The sequence below is a fragment of the Vanellus vanellus genome (assembly GCF_965231255.1).
Source record: "Vanellus vanellus genome assembly, chromosome: 25".
In the NCBI taxonomy this organism is placed as follows: domain Eukaryota; kingdom Metazoa; phylum Chordata; class Aves; order Charadriiformes; family Charadriidae; genus Vanellus; species Vanellus vanellus.
The window spans coordinates 6401889-6425194 of NC_138930.1; the positions used below are offsets into that span (position 1 = coordinate 6401889).

The following is a 23306-nucleotide window of genomic DNA, read 5'->3' on the forward strand; positions in this document are numbered from 1 at the left end:
ATAATTCTGTGTAGCACTCAACCAGTAGATTAAGGAATACAATGAATAAAATGAACAACTACTGCACATCTTCCCCAATTAGTAGCTCATTCAAAGTGTATTTGCCGATTTCATCATTCAGTGACAGTAACTTCTTCTCCTGGAATAGAGTGAAGAATTGACTCAATTGTCAGCTTATACAGCTTTGGATAATGCAGCAAAAGCTTGTGTCAAACCAGGACAGCTCGACACTGTGACTACTTATTCTTACACTTGACAGAACTATGAGCCACTGAGAAAGCACTACAGGTCACAGTTCGAGGCCATGTGGTATCTTGTTGTATCATACCGACACACAACTCCCTGCCAGCCACACGTAAGTGCCATTCTCATTTAATTGATCATGTTATGCAAAAGGAAGGCTTTTGTTTTGAACCCAAAATAATCATTATCTCTGTGGGCTGCTTGGAAAAGAATATTGCCATCGTTGCCTGTCACTACCTAAGGTGGTCTTAACAGATAAAAATATTTTCTAAGTGGAGCAAACAAAGTAGTTGCTCCAAATTCTGCTAAGCCAGGTTAGAAATTAGAAGTTTCCCTATAACAAAGGCATTTCTTAATACATTGTTCTGTCATTGCTTGACTAAGTACTTACAGCTTTACCCAGATCATGTGGCAAATGGGCCCACTGAGAGTTGAAGAGGATACAGTAGTCTTTTCCTTTGCTGCTCCCCTTCTCCGAAAGGACATGTACCATCCCATACTCACAGTACACCTGGAAACGCAACAAAAATTTCATTACAAGAATTTTAGGTCACGTGAAATACCAGAAGTGATGGGTATAGTTTGCTGTTGACTAGCCTGCTTTGTATTTTCAAGAAAAACGAAAGATTCTACAAAGTTTCGGTACCTGTGCAGGGAGTACGGTGGAATTTGTTATTATTTCAATCATACTTCAAACAAAGACTTCAGATACATCAGGTAGATTTCCTCCTACACAGCAAGGGGTCAAAGAATCAATCAAAACCTCACTGAACCTTACTGGATGTGTTGTATTTTTTTGTTGTTGTTGTTTGTTTTTGGTTTTTTTTTTTTTTTTTTTTTTTTTTTTTACGAAAACAAAAACCACCAAACAACCAATCCCAAACAGCACAGCCAGAATGGTGCAATAGATGGAAAGCAATAGAAAGAAGCTGGACTACTCCAGAACAGATAAGAGAGCTAGAATGAGAGGCCTGGCCCCTACCGACTCCTGAAAGTTCAGCCTGAACTAACGATCAATTCCAGATTCACATTGCTCCAAGACTCAGCCTTGGACACCTTTGCTGTAGATCAGACAAAATCCCACAGCGTCATCAGCTCTCCTTTTATGTCCTGGGTAGCACATGTAGATGAAGATGACATAGTGCATATACTTTTCACTGCTTCGGTGACCAGCAGTCACTGCTGTCAAAACTCCAATAATATTTGCTACAAGTAGTGAAGATTACATATCTAAGAGTTATAATTACAGGCGTGTAATTAGTCTGGCTGGGATGGAGTTAATTTTCTTCATAGCAGCTGACATGGTGCTGTGTTTTAGATCTGTGATCAAAACAATGCTGATACCAAACTAATGTTTTGGCTGTTGCTGAACAGTGTTTGCAGGGTGCCAAGGCCGCCTCTGTTTCTCACTCTGTCCCCTGCAGTGGGCGCACAAGAGGTTGAGAAGCGACACAACCAGACAGATGACTAAACAAGGAGATATTCCATTCCATATAACATCATGCTCAGCAATAAAAAGTGAAAAGAGGTGTGTTGTTTTGGGTTTTTTTTTTTTGTTGTTGTTGTTGTTGTTTTAAGGAGGTTAACCACCTTTTGCTCAGGAACTGACTGGGCATTGGTCAACCTGTGGGAGGTGGTGAGTGATCCCTCATTGCATCACTCATTTTCTTTCTTCTTCTACTTCTCCTTTGCTTATTAAACAATTTTTACCCCGACCCAGAAGTTTTCTGGCTTTTACTCTTCCTTTCTCCTTCCCTGTCTCACTGGAGGTGGGAGGGGAAGTGGGCGAGCAGCTGTTTAGTGCTTAGCTGCCTACCAGGGCTAACCCAGAACAAGGCCAAAGAGGCAGAACACGACAGCTTCACTCCAGTTGTTTATCAGTAAAATCCCTTCCTTAACATGAATCATGAGCTTTGGCCACCTTTAACTTGACATTCAGCCTCTGGAACAGAGCCGAGTGGCACTGGAAGGACCATCTGAACTCTACACCGGAGTACAGCCCGGGCTGCCGTCCTGAGCTGAAAAAGTGGGATCACCACGCTCGCGCTGCACGTGCGCCTCACGCACCGTTACTCGCAGGTGGGATTCCAAACATAACCACCTGGCCTACCATTCTTCACTCAAAGCTCTCTTAAAACTATTACTAATTCCTCAAAGCTACTAAAGGTTAAAAATAACCAAACAACAAAACCAAAACACAATAAAAAGACACGCAACGCCTGAGCCTTCGCTTAATCAAGGCATGCTTGTGGTGTCAGTTATTTCCAGCTGACACACAGCCTGGCTTCAGGTTGGAGCTCCATCAGCCTTTACCGCGGCTGCCTCCGCACTGGGAGCGGCCCACGGTAGCATGAATAATCCTAGTTAGCTCAATCATGGAAATGTCACAATTCTCCTGAAGAACTCCAGGAAAACTAAAGTAACAGAACGTAGATCCTGTAGAAGTTTGGAGAAAGAGATAAGGACTACAGAGAAAAATAAACATAGTAACACGCAGCAAATACAGCACTTTGAGGCATCTTCACGGTTGTGACACTCTGTATGGAGTCTGTTCATTCAGCGAAGCGCCCTAACCACATCTAAATAACAGAAGTGCTCTTTTCAACACAAATATTTTCAGCTTCCCATCCCTGCAAAATAATACATAGCAAACAGTAATTTCCTCTTTTATTTTGGTCATGTCAGATTGTATCAGGCCATCAGGCTCCCCAGTTCCAGAGGGACAGGGAACTGCTGGAGCGAGTCCAGCGAAGGGCAACTAAGATGATTAAGGGATTGGAGCATCTCCCGTATGAGGAAAGGCTGAGAGAGCTGGGACTCTTTAGCCTGGAGAAGAGAGGGCTGAGGGGAGACCTTATTATGGCGTACAAGTATCTAAAGGGTGGGTTGAAGGAGGATGGAGCCAGGCTCTTGTCAGTGGTTCCCAGTGACAGGACGAGGGGTAATGGGCACAAGTTGGAACATAGGAAGTTCCATTCAAATACACGGAAACACTTCTTTATGGTTCAGGTGCCAGAGCACTGGCACAGGCTGCCCAGGGAGGGGGGGGGGGGGGGAGTCCCCTTCTCTGGAGGTTCTCCAGACCCGCCTGGATGCAGTCCTGAGTGATGTGCTCCGGGCAATCCTGCTTTGGCAGGGGAGTGGGGCTGGATGATCTCTAGAGGTCCTCTCCAACTCTGAAACTCCATGATTCCGTGATTTTTCCAGCAAAACTGAAAGACCTAGGGGATGGTCATCACAAGCAGGTAGTGGCAGACACTTCCATATCACAGTTATTCACCAGTCTTGTTATGCTTTATGATGAGTTCTGTTATTTTAAATGTTTCCACCCCTCCTTCCCTTCCCTGCATATAGTGACACAATTTTTGTGGGTACCAGATATATTCCTCATCTTCTACCCAAAAAGCCAGACCAAGACCACCTACAACACTATATCTAGAACCTGCAAAAGTAAATATTTTTGTGGAATTGACACAGTTGTTTGCTTGTACACTAAGTCCTAGCAGGTATTTACCCAGGCATCCAGAAATCAGGAACACAAAGTGTGTGCAACTTTCCTAACACTATTGGTGGTTTTATTTCACGTTAACTAGTGGTGCCTTCAATCTCATATTAACTGAAACAAAATAACTGCAAATCCTCCCTCCGCTCAGAAATTGTTGAAGAAACAAGTTGCAGAAGGCAAAGGCAGGTGCTGTGAGAATGAGGAACTGCCCACCGTAGGTAAAGATCAAGTATGAGACCATCTAAGGAACCTGAAGGTGCACAAGTCCACGGGACCTGATGCAATCCATCCGCAGGTCCTGAGGGAACTGGTGGAGGAAGCTGCTATGCCACTTTCCATTATATTTGAGAAGTCGTGGCAGCCTGGTAACGTTCCCACTGACTGGAAAAGGGGAAACGTTCCCCGCGTCTTTTTTCACTTGTTGAAAATGGGGGTTACCACAAGCTGGTCAGTCTCACCTCTGTGGCTGCCAAGATCATGGAGCAGATCCTCCTGGAAACTCTGCTAAGGCACATGGAAAATAAGGAGGTGATCGGCAAGAGCCAACATGGCTTTGCTAAGGGCAAGTCATGCCAGACAAATTTGGTGACCTTCTATGACTGTGTTACAGTGTTAGTGGATAAGGGGGGAGCAACAGACGTCATCTACCTGGGTTTGTGCAAAGTGTTTCAAACTGTCCTGCATGACATCCTCGTCTCCGAATTGGGGAAACATGGATTTGACGGATGAACCACTCAGCGAATAAGTAACTGGCTGGTTGGCCGTACTCAAAGAGTTGCGGTCAATGGCTCCATGTCCAAATGGAAACCAGCGACGAGTGGCATTTCTCAGGGGTCAGTACTGGGACCGGTGCTGTTTAACATCTTTGTCAGCAACACGGACAGTGGGATTGAGTGCAGCCCCAGCAAGTTTGCTGACAACACCAAGCTGTGTGGCGTGGTCGACACACTGGAGGGAGCTGGACAGGCTGGAGAGGAGGGCCCATGCCAACCTCATGCATTTCCACAAGGCCAAGTGCAGGGTCCTGCATGTGGGTCGGGGCAATCCCGAGCGCAAATCCAGGCTGGGCAGAGAATGGATTGAGAGCAGCCCTGAGGAGAAGGGCTTGGGGGTGTTGGTTGAGGAGAAGCTCAACATGAGCCAGCAACGTGCGCTGGCAGCCAGAAGGCCAACCAAATCCTGGGCTGCATCAAAAGAAGTGTGGCCAGCCGATCAAGGGAGGTGATTCTGCCCCTCTACTCTGCTCTCATGAAACCCCACCTGGAATACTGCATCCAGCTTTGGAGTCCTCAGCACAAGATGGACATGGAATTGTTGGAGTGGGTCCAGAGGAGAGCCACAAGGATGATCCGAGGGCTGGAGCACCTCTCCTATGAGGAGAGGCTGAAAGAGTTGGGGCTGTTCAGTCTGGAGAAGAGAAGGCTCCAGGGAGACCTCAGAGCCCCTTCCAGTCCCTCAAGAGACTCCAGGAAAGCTGGGGAACAACTCTTGATCAGGGAGGGGAGCCATGGGACAAGGCGTGACAGTTTTAAACTGAAAGAGGGGAGATTTAGATTAGATCTTAGGAAGAACTTCTTGACTGTGAAGCTGGTGAGCCCCTAGCGCAGGTTGCTCAGAGAAGCTGTGGCTGCCCCATCCCTGGAGGTGTTCCAAGGCCAGGTTGGATGGGGCTTGGAGCAACCTGGGCTGGTGGGCGGTGTCCCTGACCATGGCAGGGGGGTTGGAACTAGATGAGCTTTAAGGTCCCTTCCAACTCTAACCATTCTATGATTCTATGAGGTCTACTGTTACTGTTCTTGCAGTCTAAGGTCTCTGATACATCAGAAATCCTTCTTTCCATTTCTAAGTGGCAAATGGGCACCTTGTGTTGCTTCACTCTCCGACAATAGGGTCTTTTCCTGGCTGGAATGAGAAGACACGCAGAATTTAATTTTAACATCATCCCAGTCTCCATCAAGTTCTATGGGACACTTCAGTGTCAGCAACAACTGGGTTGCAGGCACTGTCTTGTAGTGTCAGGCACCATTGCCACTAATTGTAAACGTATAAGTTTAAGAGCTCTTTCCTTCATGCAAAATACTGAACATCAGCTCCTTGATTCCAAGCTTGGTGACGTGCATTCTGTGACCCATCTGGTCAGATTTGAACACCACCACATTAAGAACTGAATTTAAGATTCAGGTCTGACTATTGCATACTTGCTGCAGAAAGCTTTAAATGCTTCAGTTTAAAAAAAAAAAAAATCAAATACAAAATAAATGCTCAGAAAGCAGAACAAAAGTTAACTTTTGAGGGTCGATTTTCAGGTTTTTTTTTCTTTTCCTTTTTAAATTCAATTAGACAAATTCAGATCAATGCTTCTTTTTGAAGGAGGGTCTTGCACATCTTTAATTACTGCTTCAGAGCCTCACAGTCCTATTATAGATCAACTTCAATGTTTGAGTAGTGCTGTCTGGTAATAGAAAGAGGATGCTGAGAGCAAATGCAAATTATATCTGTATGAACTATTAGATAGTCAGGAAAAAATTGACCACATATTAAATGTAGCATTCTCAAAACACTGTTTTAGCCCAGTGATTTAGGAATACCAAACATTATTAATGTAACTGGATTCTTCTGATTATAATTTCTGTTTTCCAAGACTATTTACTTCCTATTGTAAGGGGAAGTTTCTCAATTTTATTGAGAGTTCTCCATTAAAATGCCAATAGTCCTTACTAGTACTAAAGAAATTTAAAAGTCCTAAAAAAAAAAATAAAAGACACGTACAAAAAACTGACCTCGCTCTCACCTTAACTAGTCACACATTTCGTTTCTGGTGAAACAGCGCCATTCATTAGTGACCTCAGGAATAGGATCAGTGGAGACCACCAGTTTACCACCACCACCAGCAGGAAGTTCAAAAAAAAACCAACCCCCCCAAAAAAACCCAAAACAACCAAACAAACCCCCTATCTATCTTATCTTTCTACCATCGCCCTTAATGTCCTACTGTTCTCTCCCCACAGACGCGACTCCTGCCTTCCCATTCTTCCTTGTCTCTTCCTCCTGTCCGGCACTCTTAAACAAAACTGGTCATTGACTGAAGACACGTTTAATTGCTCTATTGTTCATATTTAGTTTTCCCCAAGCAAATCCCTTTGTGCCTACCAGAACTGACGAAACCTTGTTCTGAAGAGCAACACAATGCAATATCCCTAACCATTGCTGGTACTGAATGGACAGAAAGTTGTGGCAGACTAATCTGTCAGTATCTAGTTTAACATTTGTAAGCTAAACAGACTAATGATTTGATAATTATACAGTTACACTTACAAATACATCTTACACATGTGTTTCTCCAGGTAGCAGCTGAGAAACAAGATGCTAGAGATGACTGGAGGCAGCTAGTTGTGTCTTAACATGTTTGTTCAAAAATCCATTAAAAGAACCCATCATTCTCATTTCTCCATCTTTATTTCAAACCCCACTACACAGAAGTTACCCTGCACCCCTAGGAGACACTAGGGTAAAAACATGCTTTATGGAACACTTCAAAGAATCATCCTTTAAACATAAACAATCTCCACACTGCCTGGAGGATAAATAATGCCATTCTGCTGCAAGATGTCAACAAAGGCAGGAAAGAAACATCATCCTAAAAACATACAGGAGGTGGAGATTTTTATATTTAGCTCTTTTGTATATAATTGGTCTTCAATAACTCATGCAGTAACTTTCCTTTTTTGTAACATTAGCCTTCATTAAGTGCTCTAAAATCTACTCCATCTCTCCTGAGGTGCGCTGGGCACGGCAAGTTACAGTGTTTATTTCAGTGCAGATTAAAGTCACTTGATCAAAGTCCAAGCTTACGAGATACAGCTATTTGTGGAGGAAGGGAGACACTACTGGGCATATGCAGTGAGGAAAAAATGTGTTTAGCAAGAAACTCCAGCTATTTGCCACTGTGGACTTTTTAACTCATATCTCAGATATCCAACCGTAGCACCTAAAAGCCCTTCAACAAAAGGAAGTATTGAAAAATAATCCATTATTATTACCTTGGATTTTACTCTCAAGAGTAACAAGCCACAGAGATCCAAATACTGACACAGACAAAAGACCAGAACAAAAGTGTTTCCTGCTTATTGTTACGGGATCCGACTGGGCTTAAAAATAAAAACAGAACCCCAACACTGAGTAGCTCAGTTTTGACACTGCCTCCAAAATCTTCAGGCAGTTTTGCAGGAGCTAGCTACCTGTAATTGAACAGTGTCCTGGTTTGAGGTAAGACAGGACCAATTTTGTTCTTAGCGGGGCCTCTTCTAACTACTGAAGTTCACAGCATATTGTGCAGACAACGGACACTCTCAGAGAGATCAGACCAATTGTCTACAGCTGATGCTCGGGCATGGGATGCAGAGAGGCTGCTGCTTATGCTCATTCCTGTAACACCCAAGGGCAACCAACTTTGTTATTTGCCCCATTGGAGGGTTGGAAGTGGAAAAGCATAGTGGGTTCCCACCTGCGGGGAGGAGCGGACAGGACAGGTGACCCAAAACTGACCAACAGGGTACTCCATCCCATCTGCCTCATGCTCAGTATAAAAGCTGAGGGATCAAAGGGTCAGCGCTCTTCCTTCAATGGCCGATGTCTGAGGAGGACTCTGTCTGTTCATCTGCCTTTGATCCTGATCCTGAATGAAGATCCAGAATCCAGTTCCCATCCATCACTGAGCCCAGCCTGGGACTTTCCCAGTGGTAGCCGGTGTCATGATTGCCATCCTGGGAGCTTGATACAGTTTTGTATATTTTTCATTATTTTCTTTAATTTTCTTACTAATATTTCATTAAAGTAGTTTAGTTCCTTCCAAACTCATAAGTCTCTTTTTCCTCCTCCGCCTCTCTCTTTGAAAAGGGGTAGGGGGGAGCATCTGTCGGTCCCGTCTCGGGTCCCCCACGTCCCCAGTAGCCGATTTGGCCTAAATCATGACAGCCAGCTTTATGCATTTGAGAAACAACCTGTACAGTTAAGTTTTACGTTTATAAGATATAAGTTACACATCTTTAAAACAAGAGAATAAGAACAGGATGTGTTGCTACATTCCCGTTTAGATAACCATTACTGGAACTCAGTAATAATCCCCAAATGGCACACTGAAGACAGTAATACACAATTATGCTTTCTGAGCAACTTAATGGATGTTCTTTAAAGAAATATTAAGGAAGTAAAAGGTTCCTAATGTGAAGTGCTCAAAACATTTTAGAAGCTATGTGGTTTTATGTGCCAAAAGCCAAGTAAAAATCAAGGATGAGAGGAATTAAAAGGAATATGAGGAGAGCCAAAAGCAGAAGAGGGTGTACAGAGCTTTAGAAAGTCCATCGAGAAGGTAGATTAACGGGCATTTTTACAAATCAATTATAACTTAGCATCAAAGCATAGTTCTGAAGGCTGTTAACAGCCACCACAAGGTTGTTCTTATCCTCCCACCTCAGCAGAGCCACAGGCAGAGTTTCATGTTTCAGTACTATAGGTCTTTGATGCTTCCAGTTTTGTTTTTATTTATGTCACTAGGTATCAGACAACAAAGTAAGTTCAAAGCAGTGCAGCTTATGCACTGGGATGGTGGCAACATTTATGATGAGTTTTAGTTCCTAGGGATCACTCCATATCCTAGATTAACCCATGAGAAAATGTAATCTCCTGTGCAGATCCTATACAATGCTCCTAAAATCCCAAGAGCTCTTTTCTAAGGGTTTGGATATAAAGCCCAGCCTCTTTCAAACACTGACAGAAAAACACAGCTGTTGTAACAACAAGGTATTTTATGATACTTGCTTCTTACAGTGCATATGATTTAGAAAGCACTACAAGAAGCTTCAAAAGGAATGGGCTTCCTAGCTTAAATTGCAGAAGTAACTTCTCCCAGTTAAGTAAGGTATTACCTGTTTTCCCTGTATGAATAAGGAAAGAGTGTTTGTATTTAAACATTGATTGGTGACATTTAAACATTGATTGATTGATTAAACATCAATTGGTGACAGCCAACATGGCTTCAATAAGAGCAAATCAGGCCTGACAAATTTGGTAGACTTCTATGATGGCACTATAGCATTGGTGGAAAAGGGAAGAGCAACAGACATCATCTACTTGGACTTGTGCAAGGAATTTGACACTGTCCTGCATGACATCCTTGTCTCTAAATTGGAGAGACATGGATTTGATGGAGGGACCATTCAGTGGACAAGGAATTGGCTGGTTGGCCACAATCAAAGAGTTATGGTCTATGGCTCCATGTCCAAGTGGCAACCAGTGAAGGGTGGTGTTCCTCAGGGGTTGGGACTGGGGCCAGCACTGTCTAACATATCAGTTGGCAACATGGGCAGCAGGATTGAGTGCACCCTCAGCAAGTTTGCCGATGACACCAAGCTGTGTGGTGCGGTTGACAAGCTGGAGGGAAGGGATGCCATCCAGTGGGAGCTGGACAGGCTTGAGAGGTGGGCACGTGCAAACTTCATGAAATTCAATAAGGCCAAGTGCAGGGTCCTGCACGTAGGTAAGGCAATCCCCAGCACAACTCCAGGATTGAGAGCAGCCCTGAGGAGAAGGACTTGGGGGTATCGGTGGGTAAGAAGCTCCCCAGGAGCCGGCAATGTGCGCCAGCAGCCCAGAAAGCCCCCCGCCCCCCGGGCTGCATCCCCAGCAGCGTGGCCAGCAGGGCCAGGGAGGATTGTGCCCCTCTTCTGCACTCTGCTCTGCTCTGGGGAGACCCCCCCGCAGTGCTGCCTCCAGCTTGGGGGGTGCCCACAGCAGAAGGCCCCGGAGCTGTTGGAGCGGGGCCAGAGGAGGCCCCGGAGATGCTGGGAGGGCTGGAGCCCCTCTGCTGGGAGGACAGGCTGGGAGAGGTGGGGGGGTTCAGCCTGGAGAAGAAGGCTCTGGGGAGACATCAGAGCCCCTTCCAGTGCCTAAAGGGGCTCCAGGAGAGCTGGGGAGGGAATCCGGATCAGGGAGGGGAGCCATGGGATGAAGGGGAACAGTTTGACGCTGAAAGAGGGGAGATTTAGATGAGATATCAGGAAGAAATTTTTCCCTGTGAGGGCGGTGAGCCCCCGGCACAGGTTGCCCCATCCCTGGAGATGTTCAAGGCCAGGTTGGACGGGGCTTGGAGCAACCTGGGCTGGGGGGAGGTGTCCCTGCCCAGGGCAAGGGGTTGGGACTGGATGATCTTTAAGGTCCCTTCCAACTCTAAGCATTCTATGATTCTATGATTGTTACCAAACAGGTCATGTTACAAGCAAGACCTCTGCAAAGCTGGAAATCTGCTAGAACCATAGCTGTATGAAGACTGTTGTACAATTAACACAAAGGGAAGTGTTTTACATAAAGCTGCAAAACAAGTGAAAGGTTTTCACACAACAGAAGTGCACAACTTAAGAGGCAACTGAATCAATCTAATTGTTTGTGGCATTAGAAGAGAATACACGTTTGCTCTGAACCTCATCAGACCCTTCCATGGTTTATGCAATCCATTAAAAGAGCAGAACACTCCCCATTTTTTTGCTGAGTGAGGTTTTTTTTGTCACGTTAGTGAATTACGGCAGCTCAGAGACAAGCATTGGGGCTTGCAAGTTAAATAACGGAAGAAGGTGGATGGGAGGAATATTTCAAGAACCTGCAGTGTGAGTGACTGAGCCAACCTAATGGCTCATTCTTGTTTGTTCCTCCCTGCCTCTGTCCCCAAACTCACCTGGACACCCCATACACTTTTTCTACTTTTATCAGCTCTGTCAGTTGATTTGGTGACCTGAATCTCAGAGAGATTTACCAGACACTAGGAGCTGTGTTTCTTGAAGAACCACAGAATGGTCAGGGTTGGAAGGGACCTCTGGAGATCATCTAGTCCAACCCCCCTGCCTGAGCAGGGTCACCTACAGCAAGCTGCACAGGATGGCATCCAGGCGGGTTTGGAATGTCTCCAGAGTGGGAGACCCCCCCCACCGCTCTGGGCAGCCTGTGCCAGTGCTCTGCCACCCTCAAAGGAAAGAAGTTTCTCCTTATGTTAAGATGGAACTTCCTATGGTCAAGTCTGTTCCCGTTACCTCTTATCCTATCACTACACACCACTGAAAAAAAGACTGTTCCCATCCCCCTGGCACTCTCCCTTTAAGTATTTATAAGCATTAATAAGATCCCCCCTCAGTTGTCTTTTCTCCAGACTAAAAAGCTCCAAGTCCCTCAGCCTTTCCTCATAAGAGAGGTGTTCTAATCCCCTCATCATCTTTGTAGCCCTTTGCTGGACCCTCTCCAGCAGTTCCCTATCTTTCTTGAACCGGGGAGCCCAGAACTGGACACAGTGCTCCAGATGCGGCCTCACCAGGGCAGAGTAGAGGGGGAGGATGACCTCCCTTGACCTGCTGGCCACACTCTTCTTGAGGCACCCCAGGATGCCATTCACCTGAACCAGCTATGCCTACTCTTACAGTATGTACCACGCAAGACACATAGCAGAGTTCCCAAGAGTTAGGGGTGCGTTCTTTCCATGAACTGCACTGAACAATTTGGAGACCATCAACAGCAGAGAGCAAATTTGCACACAAAGAAAACACTCCAACAAGCACTGCACAGTGGAGAGGTTTTCATATTCATAATGAAACAATTCTATGAGACTAAATTGTCAACCACCACCTTAACCCAGAATTTCAGACAGTCTTTTCAACTCTTTGTACCTATATCACAGAGCATTCTAGTATTAAATACAGAAACCACCACCTCAATTCAATATTCTGCTGAAAGCTAGTATAGCAAAGACCAGCTAGATCCAACACGCTCACTGCAGATCATGCTACTACATTCTTTGTTAGTCAAAGGCTCATGTATATCTGCTGTTGTTACAGAACCACCGAGAGGTAGCAATGCCATGAAGGAATGGTTAGAATAAGATGGAAGTTAAACGAAAAAGTGAGGACTCAGATACCAAAGCAAGATCTAAATGCAGATTGCACTTGCATCTATAAGATCACACCCCTCTCTAGGTGTTCCCAGATGAGGGCCCAGATTTGGGAGAACCATGCTTCACTAGCCAAGTTTTCCTTCTCCCTAAATAAATCAGAGTTTAGAAGCAAACGTGGACACTACCTCCACCCGTCCCAGAGCAAAAAAAAAAAGATATCCTATTATCCTATCTCAAGGAGGGAGACAAAGATATATACCAAATATGCCCAACAGCACTAATACAAGAGTAAGCCATTGATAATGCATACAGGCGGTGCACAGCAAATGCCCACAACTGCTTATTGTGAAAGCGGTCAGTTTTGTGCCCCAGAATAACCCCATCCATCAGTCAGTCACTGGTGTATCATAGTAGTACAAGTGTTATCAGAGCACTCATCTCTCCCATAAGCTGAGGATGATGTACTACCTAAGGCCATACCAACAAGTGCAAGTACAGCAAAATATGAGGTATTCAAACAAATTTTAAATGAGCCAGCTTAGCTAACAGAGACATATTAGCAGCATAGAGTAAGTTTGCTTTTTGCTGCTGCATCAGGACTCTTTCAGCACTGTGGCCAGTCTGTTCAAAGCTTGCTCCAGCACAGTAACACTATTCCACTGCACAAACATACTAAATGACTTGCTCACAGAAAGGAAGCATGCTCCAACGTATGGAGCTGAAGCCAAGTGTCCACCAGTGGACTACCTCACCTGCTGTTCTTCCATACTGTGATGTGCTCACCTTTTCCAAACTGATGGACGAAACTAACTCCATGCCAGTCCTTGACCCATTCTTATATTTTATTAATTTGTGGGGCCTGTGCTGACACTACCAGTCCACTTGAAACATTAACAGAGATGCCAAAATGCGCAGGGCATGTGGGGAATAAGGAAGGGATGATGCAGGAAAGGACGATGGAGGAAAAGAAGAAAATATAGAGATAAAAAAGTAGTTAACTGGCAACCAGACTATTCTATAACTAAAGATCACTGGCAAGGATCTGGTGAAGAGACCAGTAAGAAAGAGGAAAAATTAGACTGGCACATTAAGATGTTGCACCGATAATACTCAAGAATACACAATACTCTCCAAATTACCTAATAAACAGTTAAGAACTTTAAATGATGCTTCAACATCTTCAGAACACAAACCACCTGAACTTAAAATACAAAAGCTATGTACCACACAACGTAATAGTGAAAAATCCACTCTCTCCTGTATCAGGATTACACGCCTATTGCCACACCCTTAAAAATTTATCCCACAAAACTTGTTAGTATCGTAAGTAATGAGAATGCAAGACTCTAGACAGGCTATGGGGTCAGGTTCAGCACAAATCCCCTTTTTTTCTTCCCGCCGGTTGCTTTCTCAGAGGCAGTTTGTCAGTCAGGATGAACCCAAAGCCAAGAGCCGCCCCTGCTGCAAGGATCCCGGCCCCAGCCCCAACTGCTGGCCCGCTCACCCCGCCCGAAGGGCTGCCTGGAGAGGGCTGCTGGCCCGACAGGGCCCCGATGTTTTAAGAACAATGAGAAATACACTGTTAACTACGGAAAGAAAAAGAAGAGAAAAAAACCCCAACCAACCCCAAACAAGCCCGAAAATACACATATATAAACACTGTCAAATCGCGGAGGGCACACGACACAGACGTCGGACGAACGATGTTGTCTTCTTTCCCCTGGAAAAAGCGGTCACTGACACCCCGCAGGCGCCCCCCCCCCCCCCCCCCCCCCCCCCCCCCGCTACGGCGGGCTGCGGCACCCTCCTGCTGCTGCCGAGCAGCCCGGGCTCTGCTCCGCGCCCTTACCGGCCACAAAAGGCGACTGCCAGACCGAGAAACACCGCCCGACCAAGCGAGGCCAACCCGCACCGCCACAGGCCCCGCCAGGGCCCTGGGACCAGCGTCGGGCCGGCGCCCTGCTTCGCCCGTGACCGCTCTCTGCCCGGCTGCTGCCCCGCATCCCGGCGGGACTCCCCCCACCGAGGAGCTCCCGGCACCGGCGCAGCCACTCACCTGCGGCAGAAAGTGCAGGAGCAGCCAGACACGGAACCGAGCCCGCCGCGCCGCCATACCGGACCCCGCTGCGCTGCCGCCCGCTTTGTTTCCGACCGGGCCGGGTCAGGCCCTTCCGCACCGGGTATCCAGCAGCCCGCCCCGGAAGTCCCGCCCCTCCCTCTCGTGAGCCGCTAATGGCCTTCGTCGAGGTACAAACGTCACTTCTGGCAGCGGCGAATGAAATGGCGAGCGTCGGCGGAGGCGGCGGTGGCGCGAGCAAGATGGCGGTGAGGAGCGGGGTTTTCGGGGGGCGCGTGCCTTCGCGTGAGGAGGCGATCGGGGTCCGGCCTGTCCCCCGGGATCGTGGCCGCCCGGGGGGGGGGCGGGGGGGGAGGGGAGAGAGGGTTATGGCACCGGGTGCTGTGGCGGCGCTGCGCGGTCCCGCCCGTCAGCCCGCTCTTCCCGCTCTCCCCGCGCGTGGAGCTCTGCCTCGCGGAGCCGCGTGACGAGCAGCGTTGTGAAAAAGAGCGTTACGGAGCGCGTAGGCGGGGGGGCGAGGGCGAGGGGAGGGAGTGTTCTGTTTAATTCGGTTGCCCTCGCTCCTCTCCCCTAGGATAAGGAGAAGAAGAAGAAGGAGAGCATTTTGGACCTCTCCAAGTACATCGACAAAACGATCCGAGTGAAGTTCCAGGGCGGGAGGGAAGGTGAGCGGCGCCCGGCCCGGCCGGCGGTGAGGCCTGTGCCTCCGCAGCACGGGGCTCGCTCGGCCTTCTGGCGTGTTTCCCCGCTCTTCGCTTGCCGGCCTCTGTCCGCTGCGCCGTCCGGCTGCCGCCGCTTCCCTTCAGGGAAGGGCGGCGGGTGCTTTCGTTGGTTACTGCCCGCTGTTGCCGGTGTTTGGCCTGTCTCCCTAAACTTTGCCGTTAATCCCTTGGCTGCGATACTGTCTTTGTGTTTCCCCTGTTGCACCTCTCTTTCCTCTTCTTTTATTAGCGGTCTTCAACTGTCTTGTTCCTTTTGGCTGTTTTTTTTTCCGCATTGCGAGGGTGTAAAAAACATTTATGGGCGTTACGGTTAATACACCCGCTCTCCCTTTCATTCATTAGCATGCTAAATACGCCTGGAGTTCATAGATCACAGTATCACAGTATGCTAGGGATTGGAAGGGACCTCAAAAGATCATCTAGTCCAATCCCCCTGTCGGAGCAGGAACACCTAGATGAGGTTGCACAGGAAGGCGTCCAGGCGAGTTTTGAATGTCTCCAGAGAAGGAGACTCCACAACCTCCCTGGGCAGCCTGTGCCAGTGCTCTGTCACCCTCACTGAGAAGAAGTTTCTTCTCAGATTTAAGTGGAACCTCTTGTGTTCCAGCTTGAATCCATTACCCCTTGTCCTATCATTGGTTGCTACTGAGAAGAGCCTGGCTCCATCCTCATGACATTCCCCCTTTATATATTTATAAACGCTAATAAGATCCCCCCTCAGTCTCCTCTTCTCCAAACTAAAGAGACCCAGCTCCCTCAGTCTTTCCTCATAAGGGAGATGCTCCACTCCCTTAATCATCTTAGTTGCCCTACGCTGGACTCTCTCCAGCAGCTCTCTGTCCCTCTTCGACTGAGGGGCCCAGAACTGGACACAATATTCCAGATGTGGTCTCACCAGGGCAGAGTAGAGGGGAAGGAGGACCTCTCTCCATCTACTAACCACCCCCCTTCTAATACAGCCCAGGATGCCATTGGCCTTCTTGGCCACAAGGGCACAGTGCTGGCTCATGGTCATCCTGCTGTCCACCAGGACCCCCAGGTCCCTTTCCTCTACACTGCTCTCTAACAGGTAGCTCCCCATCCTATACTGGAACCTGGGGTTGTTTCTGCCCAGATGTAGGACCCTACACTTTCCCTTGTTGTATTTCATTAAGTTATTCCCTGCCCAAATCTCCAGCCTGTCCAAGTCTCTCTGGATGGCAGCACAGCCCTCTGGCGTGTCAGCCACTCCTCCTAGCTTAGTGTCATCAGCAAACTTGCTGATAGTACACTCAATTCCCTCATCTAAATCATTGATGAATATATTGAATAATATGGGCCCCAGTACCGACCTTTGAGGCACTCCACTGGTTACCGGCCTCCAACTGGACTCTGCCCCATTGACTATGACTCTCTGGCTTCTCTCCTTCAGCCAGTTTGCAGTCCAGCTAATTATCCGATCATCCAGTCCACACTTCCTCAGTTTAGCCATGAGGATGCTGTGGGAGACCGTGTCAAATGCTTTACTGAAGTCAAGGTAGACCACATCTACCGCTCTGCCATCATCCATCCACCTCGTTATTTCCTCATAAAAGGCTATGAGGTTGGTCAAGCATGACTTCCCCTTGGAAAAGCCATGCTGACTGCCCCTAATAACCCTCTTATCCTTGATATGCCTTGAGAGGGCATCAAGGATAAGCTGTTCCATCAGTTTCCCAGGGATGGAGGTGAGGCTGACCGGTCTATAGTTACCCGGATCCTCCTTCTTGCCCTTTTTGAAGACTGGAGTGACATTTGCTTTCCTCCAGTCCTCAGGCACCTCGCCCGTTTCCCAAGACTTGGTAAAGATGGTGGAGAGTGGTCCAGCAATGACTTCAGACAGCTCCTTCAGCACCCGCGGGTGCATCCCATCTGGACCCATTGATTTATGGATGTCCAGGTTGCTTAACTGGTCTCTGACCCAGTCCTCATCAACTAAGGCAAACTCATCCATTGACTTGACTTCATCTTCATCTGGGGTCTCAGCGGAACAGGACTCCTCAGGACAGCCCCCGACAGAGTAGACAGAGACAAAGAAGGCATTCAATAGTTCTGCCTTCTCTGTATCTTCTGTCACCAGGGCACCCACCCCATTCAGTAGTGGGCCTACATTGCCTCTGGTGTTAGTTTTATCTGCCATGTATTTGAAAAAGCTCTTCCTGTTGTCCTTGACCCCTCTTGCCAGGTTTAACTCTAAGCAGGCCTTAGCTTTCCTAGTTGCCTCTCTACATCCCCTGACAGCAGCCCTGTACTCTTCCCAAGTGGTCAGCCCCTCCTTCCATGATCTATAAACTCTCTTCTTCCACTTGAGCTTGCCAAGCAGTTCCCTGTTTAGCCACACAGGTCTCCTGGCTCCCTTCCTTGACTTCCTACGTGTCGGGATGCTTTGATCTTGAGCTTGGTAGAAGCAGTCCCTGAATGCTGACCAGCTATCCTGGGCACCTTTACCTTCAAACAGCTTTGTCCACGGGATTTCCCCTAGTAATTGTTTGAAAAGGCCAAAGTTTGCCCTGCTGAAGTCCAGGGTTGCAATTCTGCTTGCTATTCTGCTTCCACCAGCCGAGATCATGAACTCCACCATCTCATGGTCGCTGCAGCCAAGGCAGCCTTCAACCTTTACTCCTTGCACCAGACCCTCCTTGTTAGTGAGGACGAGATCCAGCAGTGCACCTCTCCTAGTCGGCTCCTCCGATCATTTCAGTACATTTCACCATGTCTTTCCATCGCTTTTGAGGTTCTTCGTGTCGTTGTTCCTGCCCTGACGGGCTCCTTGCCGCGCTGTCCGTCCCCATGCGGCTGGTAGCACTGCCCGCAGACCGCTTCTGTGAGCGTTAACAGCATGCTGCATGGGAGATGCTCGGCAGAAGCTTTTGTAAAGCGAACTTGCTTTGCTTTTAAAAATCTCTCTTAGAACTCTACTGACGCTCGGTGCTTACGGGGTTTTGGAAGTTGCTTGGACTTCTTATCGATAAGTGTGGGTTTTGGTGTGGGTGGGGTGGTGGTTGTTGTTTTTGGGCAGTTGGCAATTCCATTGAATCTAGTGATTTAGATTTTCTTCTCAAAAAAAAAAAACCATGCCAAATTCCCTTATGATCTTGGTATGACACCTGGGATTGTACAAGTCTCTTCTTTGATTTGGGCTGTTAGCAATGATAGTAATGCTGATAATCAACAAGTATTTTTCAAACTGGGAGACCATTCTGTGTAGTTTTGTGATTTATTTAGTCATCAACAAATCATGTACTTTTTCAGGACAAAGTGCTTGTCTGTCTACAATGCATTCCTATGAAGGCAGCACTTATGCTAAAGATATTATGTTCCAGGAGCGCACCTGGAAGATGGATTTTCTGAAGAAAACACTTCAAAACATTACAGTCTTGTCTCATTTTTTGCTATGCCCCTTCACTAAGGGTATTTGTTTGGTTTTGTTGTTGTTTTTTTCTTTTTGTGGTATGACTTGTACTGATTTGTTATGCAGAAGTATTCTTAAAATGCCCCTGAAATTTGCTGGAGAAAAAAAGTTAGTGTCTTGAAGAGCATTTTGAAGAATTGGTTGAAAAACCTGTGGGTTTCAGTTGGCACAACACAAACTGGGTTCTTGTGCGTTTGCACTTTGATAAAGAAGGCACTGTTTAATACCTCTGATCTCATTTGCTTGATAGCCTTGCTTGAAGGAGGGAACAGAGCTGGAGAACTGAATTTGTCCTTCACGCAGTCTTGTGTTGCTGTATACCTGCTTTGGTGTCTAATCATTGTTTTGTGTGTGGTCTTCAATAGCGAGTGGTGTCTTGAAAGGATTTGACCCTCTTCTGAACCTTGTGCTTGATGGTACCATTGAGTATATGCGAGGTAAGGAATATGCTATTTGTGTGAAGCTTGTTTTATTCTTTTTTTTTTCCCCAAGAATAATTTTCTTAATGGAACTCTTACAGCTCAGTGAGTGAATAACCAGAAAATTCAGGTTGACAACATCCAAACTGAGACATGTTCATGATAACTAAGTTGTAAAGAAAGGGATGAGATAACAGAAGTTAGGTTAAGCACAGCCCCTGTGGTAGAACATCCTTGGTAGTCCTTGATTGAGCTCCTCTGTAACTCATTTGGCGCTCTTGTCCTCTAAAGCTTGAATAAAGTAATGTGTCTCTCTTCAGATAAGGCCTTTGCCTTTGTTTATACTGCTGGAGGGTTGCTGGTTTGCTCAAAGCAGGAAAAGCATCTCAGTAAGAACTATTATCTTACTGCCTTAAACTCTCCTGTAAATGCAATATTTGTATTTCTGTGGAACTAAAGCCTTCTATAGCTTCTTAGAGCTAATAGAGCTGTAGGGTTTTTTTTCTTTCTATTTGTTTCTTTTTCCCATGCCAGAATAAAGACTCCCATTTCCCTTTCTCCTCTCTGAAAAAATAATAATTTATCATATCATAGGACAGCATCTTTGAAGAGTATTCTCTTGCCTGCTTAAAAGGAATCATCTGAAGCTTTAATTGTACTTTTATATGGGAGTTTTAAAAGATGAATATAGTGCATTTTGATCGAATGTATTGGCATCTCAAGGAGGGTAGAATTGACTATTGCTGTGCTAAGTGTTTGCCTGTCCCCATCTACAGCCTTGTTTGGTGTGGTCTGGGAATGGACCAGTGCATTCTGTACTTAGTGCATTCTGAAGTCAGGGTCTTTTTCTGATTTGCATTGATCCCAAAGTGTTTATCTATAATGGCATTTGAAATGGGATCAGGAGTGTTTTTAATCACTTATATGCATGCTTTTGGTTAGATGAATGAAAAGGCCTTTGAATTCTTTGAAAGATACATTTTGCTTTGCATACAAAGCGAAGTTCTTTATTGCCCACTGTGGCATGTGCTGCTTTGAAAATTAGTAAATCAGTAATGTCTTGAAGACATCAGATATTACTGCTGCGTCACTTTTATAGTCGATGTGTTCAATATATCAATGCAGAGATGCCTGGAAAAATAAAGTATGTGTTCCTTTTGAAGTTGATGGGATTTGGTTTCTTTTCCTTATGTTGCCATTGTAACTGTGGTGCTCTGCTTTTCAGATCCAGATGATCAATACAAATTAACAGAAGACACACGTCAGCTGGGACTTGTGGTCTGCAGAGGGACTTCTGTGGTTCTTATTTGTCCACAGGATGGAATGGAAGCTATTCCAAACCCTTTCATTCAGCAGCAAGATGGCTAATGCTTTCTTTGGATTGTTTCTGAAGATGTCAAGGGTGCAAATCATCGGAGAAAACTATCAGTGTGTGAGAAGCTTCCTGTTTTGGGGGAGGAGTTTGTATGTGTATTTGTTAGTGTGAAAGAATGGTCGACTTTTTTATTTGTGGCTTTCCATAAATGATGAGAGGATGGGGCATGGTGTGTAAGAAGTAAGTTCTGATTTTTATTTTTCTTTCCCCAAATAAATGTGTAATGACATTGTTTAGAGCTGACAGGAGAGAATATACTGTCATGGAATTGTCTAAGACCCTCTTGATCTTGTGAGATTTGAAACAACCACATGAAACTAGTAAAGAATGCCCTGAACATTGGTTATATTATTTACACTTTTAAATACATTAAAAATGTATTTAATCGAAAGCCTAAATACATTAGAACATGTTTCACTTCCTCTTAGATGTCAGTACTCAGCTGGGAAGCATTGTGTTGTAGTCTTCCTGCTGTTGAGTTCAGTCTCTTTTGCCTGCTTGCTCCAGAGCATGCAGGAAAATTACTTTCCTTCGATAGTACCTTGTTATCACCTTTACAAGCGATGTAGCTAAGAAGATCTTTTCTAGCACTTGTTCCAGATCTTGTGGGCTGTGATCTGTGTATCAGAAGGCTCCTGCATTTCTACAGAAGGACTGGACTAACTTCTAGGATGATTCTTGGCTGAGTGACATGAACCTTATGGGTGTATCTATTCGATACTTGGAATTTTAGGGGAAGAATATTTAAGATCCTAATGTTCAATTGTGGGCAGTATCTGGAAATACTGTATATTTTTTTTATATTGTAGCTGTCCACTTGTGGTTCTGCTTATTATAACTTGATTTGTAAGTAAACATTTTCATTTCTTTTATACTGCAGAAATAGCAAGATTTGAGGAGTTTTGAGTGAATAAATACAAATTAATGTGTTCCTAAACGTCTGGTTTTTAGTCTGAAAAAGTGCTCTACAGCTGACATTGCAGTTCTCTGCAGTTGTAAATCTAAATGAAATTTGTTCAGGAGGTGCGTAAACACAGCAAAATCAGGAGGGACTGGATCAGAGGCCGTGCTCCACTCTAAGACAGGAAATTGATGAGAAATGGGAGCATCTGGTCCCTTTTCTGAGGACTCCTGCATTTCTGTTAGGCATTTTAAAGACTGTCTAGTAGAGGATCTGTGCCCATGAGCTGTATGTAACCTGCTTCTGCCACCTGCTTTTCCTGAGGACCCTTTGTGAAAAGGCTGTGGCAGAATAAATTGTTTTGGTGGCAGCAGCGGTCTCGTTCCTAGAGGTTGTCAAGAAGATGTGCCGAGGACAGGTTGTATTGGCTGTTCATTTTGGCAACAGCACTGTGCTCCCATTCAGTTCTTGGGTCGGCTCTGAAATCATAGAATGGAAATGGATGGGAACTTGAAGCAAATAAATTCCAGTTCAGCGTATCTGACTTTTTCAGGAGGCTATGAAACTAGGGACCAGTTGTCTTTTGTGGCATATTGCCTGTGTAAACTTGAGTGCCTCTGGATTTTAATCTCCTAGGGATTCATTCTTTGAGTGCTTCAGAGAGCTGTCTGTAGAGCCATGCTTCTTCCAACATAATATTTTGAAACACTACAAAACTTGTTCTTCATGCAATTGCACAATTCAAAAGAGGGCTTATTTAGAATGTTTGTAGCAGAATCTGCTCGCCATCAGCCTAAGTAGAGTCTTGAACTGTCCCTTAGGCAGGAGAGAGATTGCTGGTTGTTGATACCAATAACATGGTGACCCATCTCTGCACTCTCGTTTTCTGAGTGTAGCATCAGAAACAGACCTGTTGAAGCTCTCGGGTGGATTCCAGGCTCTAGACGCAGAGGGTACAGAGAGATCTGCCTGAAGTCATGTGTCAAGTGCATAAACTCTGGAGAGGGGCATGTTTCCAGCATTTCCTGCTCAGTTAATAGGTTGCTCAGTCTTCATTGCAAGATACGTGGTTGTCCTTCTCTGCAGTGCTGACTTCTGGGTTATATTTGGGAGTCAAGTACCTGAAAATAAGAATATGAAAATGTTAGCTGAATTTCAAATGTGCACGTGCTTTTTTATTGGATTAATTCCTGAATGTGACACTCTCTAAACCCATTTGTAACAGCAGTTTTGCAGAAGCCTTTTCCAGAAATGCAGGAGGGAACCTCCAGGGGAAAAATGGTGTTCTTGATCCAGATAGCACTACTCTGCTTGTTGAACTCCACTGAGAAGTGGGACTGAGTCTTGCTGGGATGGGCTTGGTGGGATAAGGGGCACTAGTTCAAGGTCGCTATGCTAATCTCTCTGCTTAACAGCTTGATCTAAACACTTTGGAAAAATTCAGTGTGGAATCAGCGAGCTGTTGCTTGTACTATGACTGTATTTATTTAGTGCATTGAGATTAAGGACGACCAAATATGTGACAGCCATTTGGGTTTGAATGTGGGGGCTCATTCCTTCCCCTTATCTCTTACTAAAGTATAAAGTTAAATATACAAAATATGGGAAGCAATCTGGAATGTGATATTAAATTGAACTGGTGAAGTATGTGGCTTTGAGGAAGTTGGTGTTTTTTCCCAGGACGTCTCAAGCTTTCCTATGTTTT

The 23306-nt window shown here is 45.8% G+C and overlaps 2 protein-coding genes across 2 annotated transcripts in view; one reads left to right on the forward strand and one right to left on the reverse strand.

The window, feature by feature from the left end:
* Positions 1 to 14794, reverse strand: part of SPPL2B (signal peptide peptidase like 2B) — a 30674-nt gene extending 15880 nt beyond the window's left edge. The window contains exons 1-2 of the mRNA XM_082495286.1: positions 14734 to 14794; positions 635 to 754 (exon numbers count right to left, since the gene is read on the reverse strand). Of these exons, the coding sequence (XP_082351412.1) occupies positions 635 to 754; positions 14734 to 14790 (177 nt within the window). The 5' untranslated portion in view covers positions 14791 to 14794. The remainder of the gene's footprint in view (positions 1 to 634; positions 755 to 14733) is intronic.
* Positions 14795 to 14957: 163 nt separating this feature from the next.
* Positions 14958 to 21676, forward strand: LSM7 (LSM7 homolog, U6 small nuclear RNA and mRNA degradation associated; the record flags this gene model as incomplete). The annotated part of the gene is made up of 4 exons (XM_082495484.1): positions 14958 to 15002; positions 15329 to 15419; positions 19272 to 19343; positions 20551 to 21676. 4 exons carry the CDS (start codon positions 14958 to 14960, stop codon positions 20691 to 20693), a joined length of 351 nt encoding a protein of 116 aa, XP_082351610.1. The 3' UTR covers positions 20694 to 21676.
* Positions 21677 to 23306: the final 1630 nt, after the last annotated feature.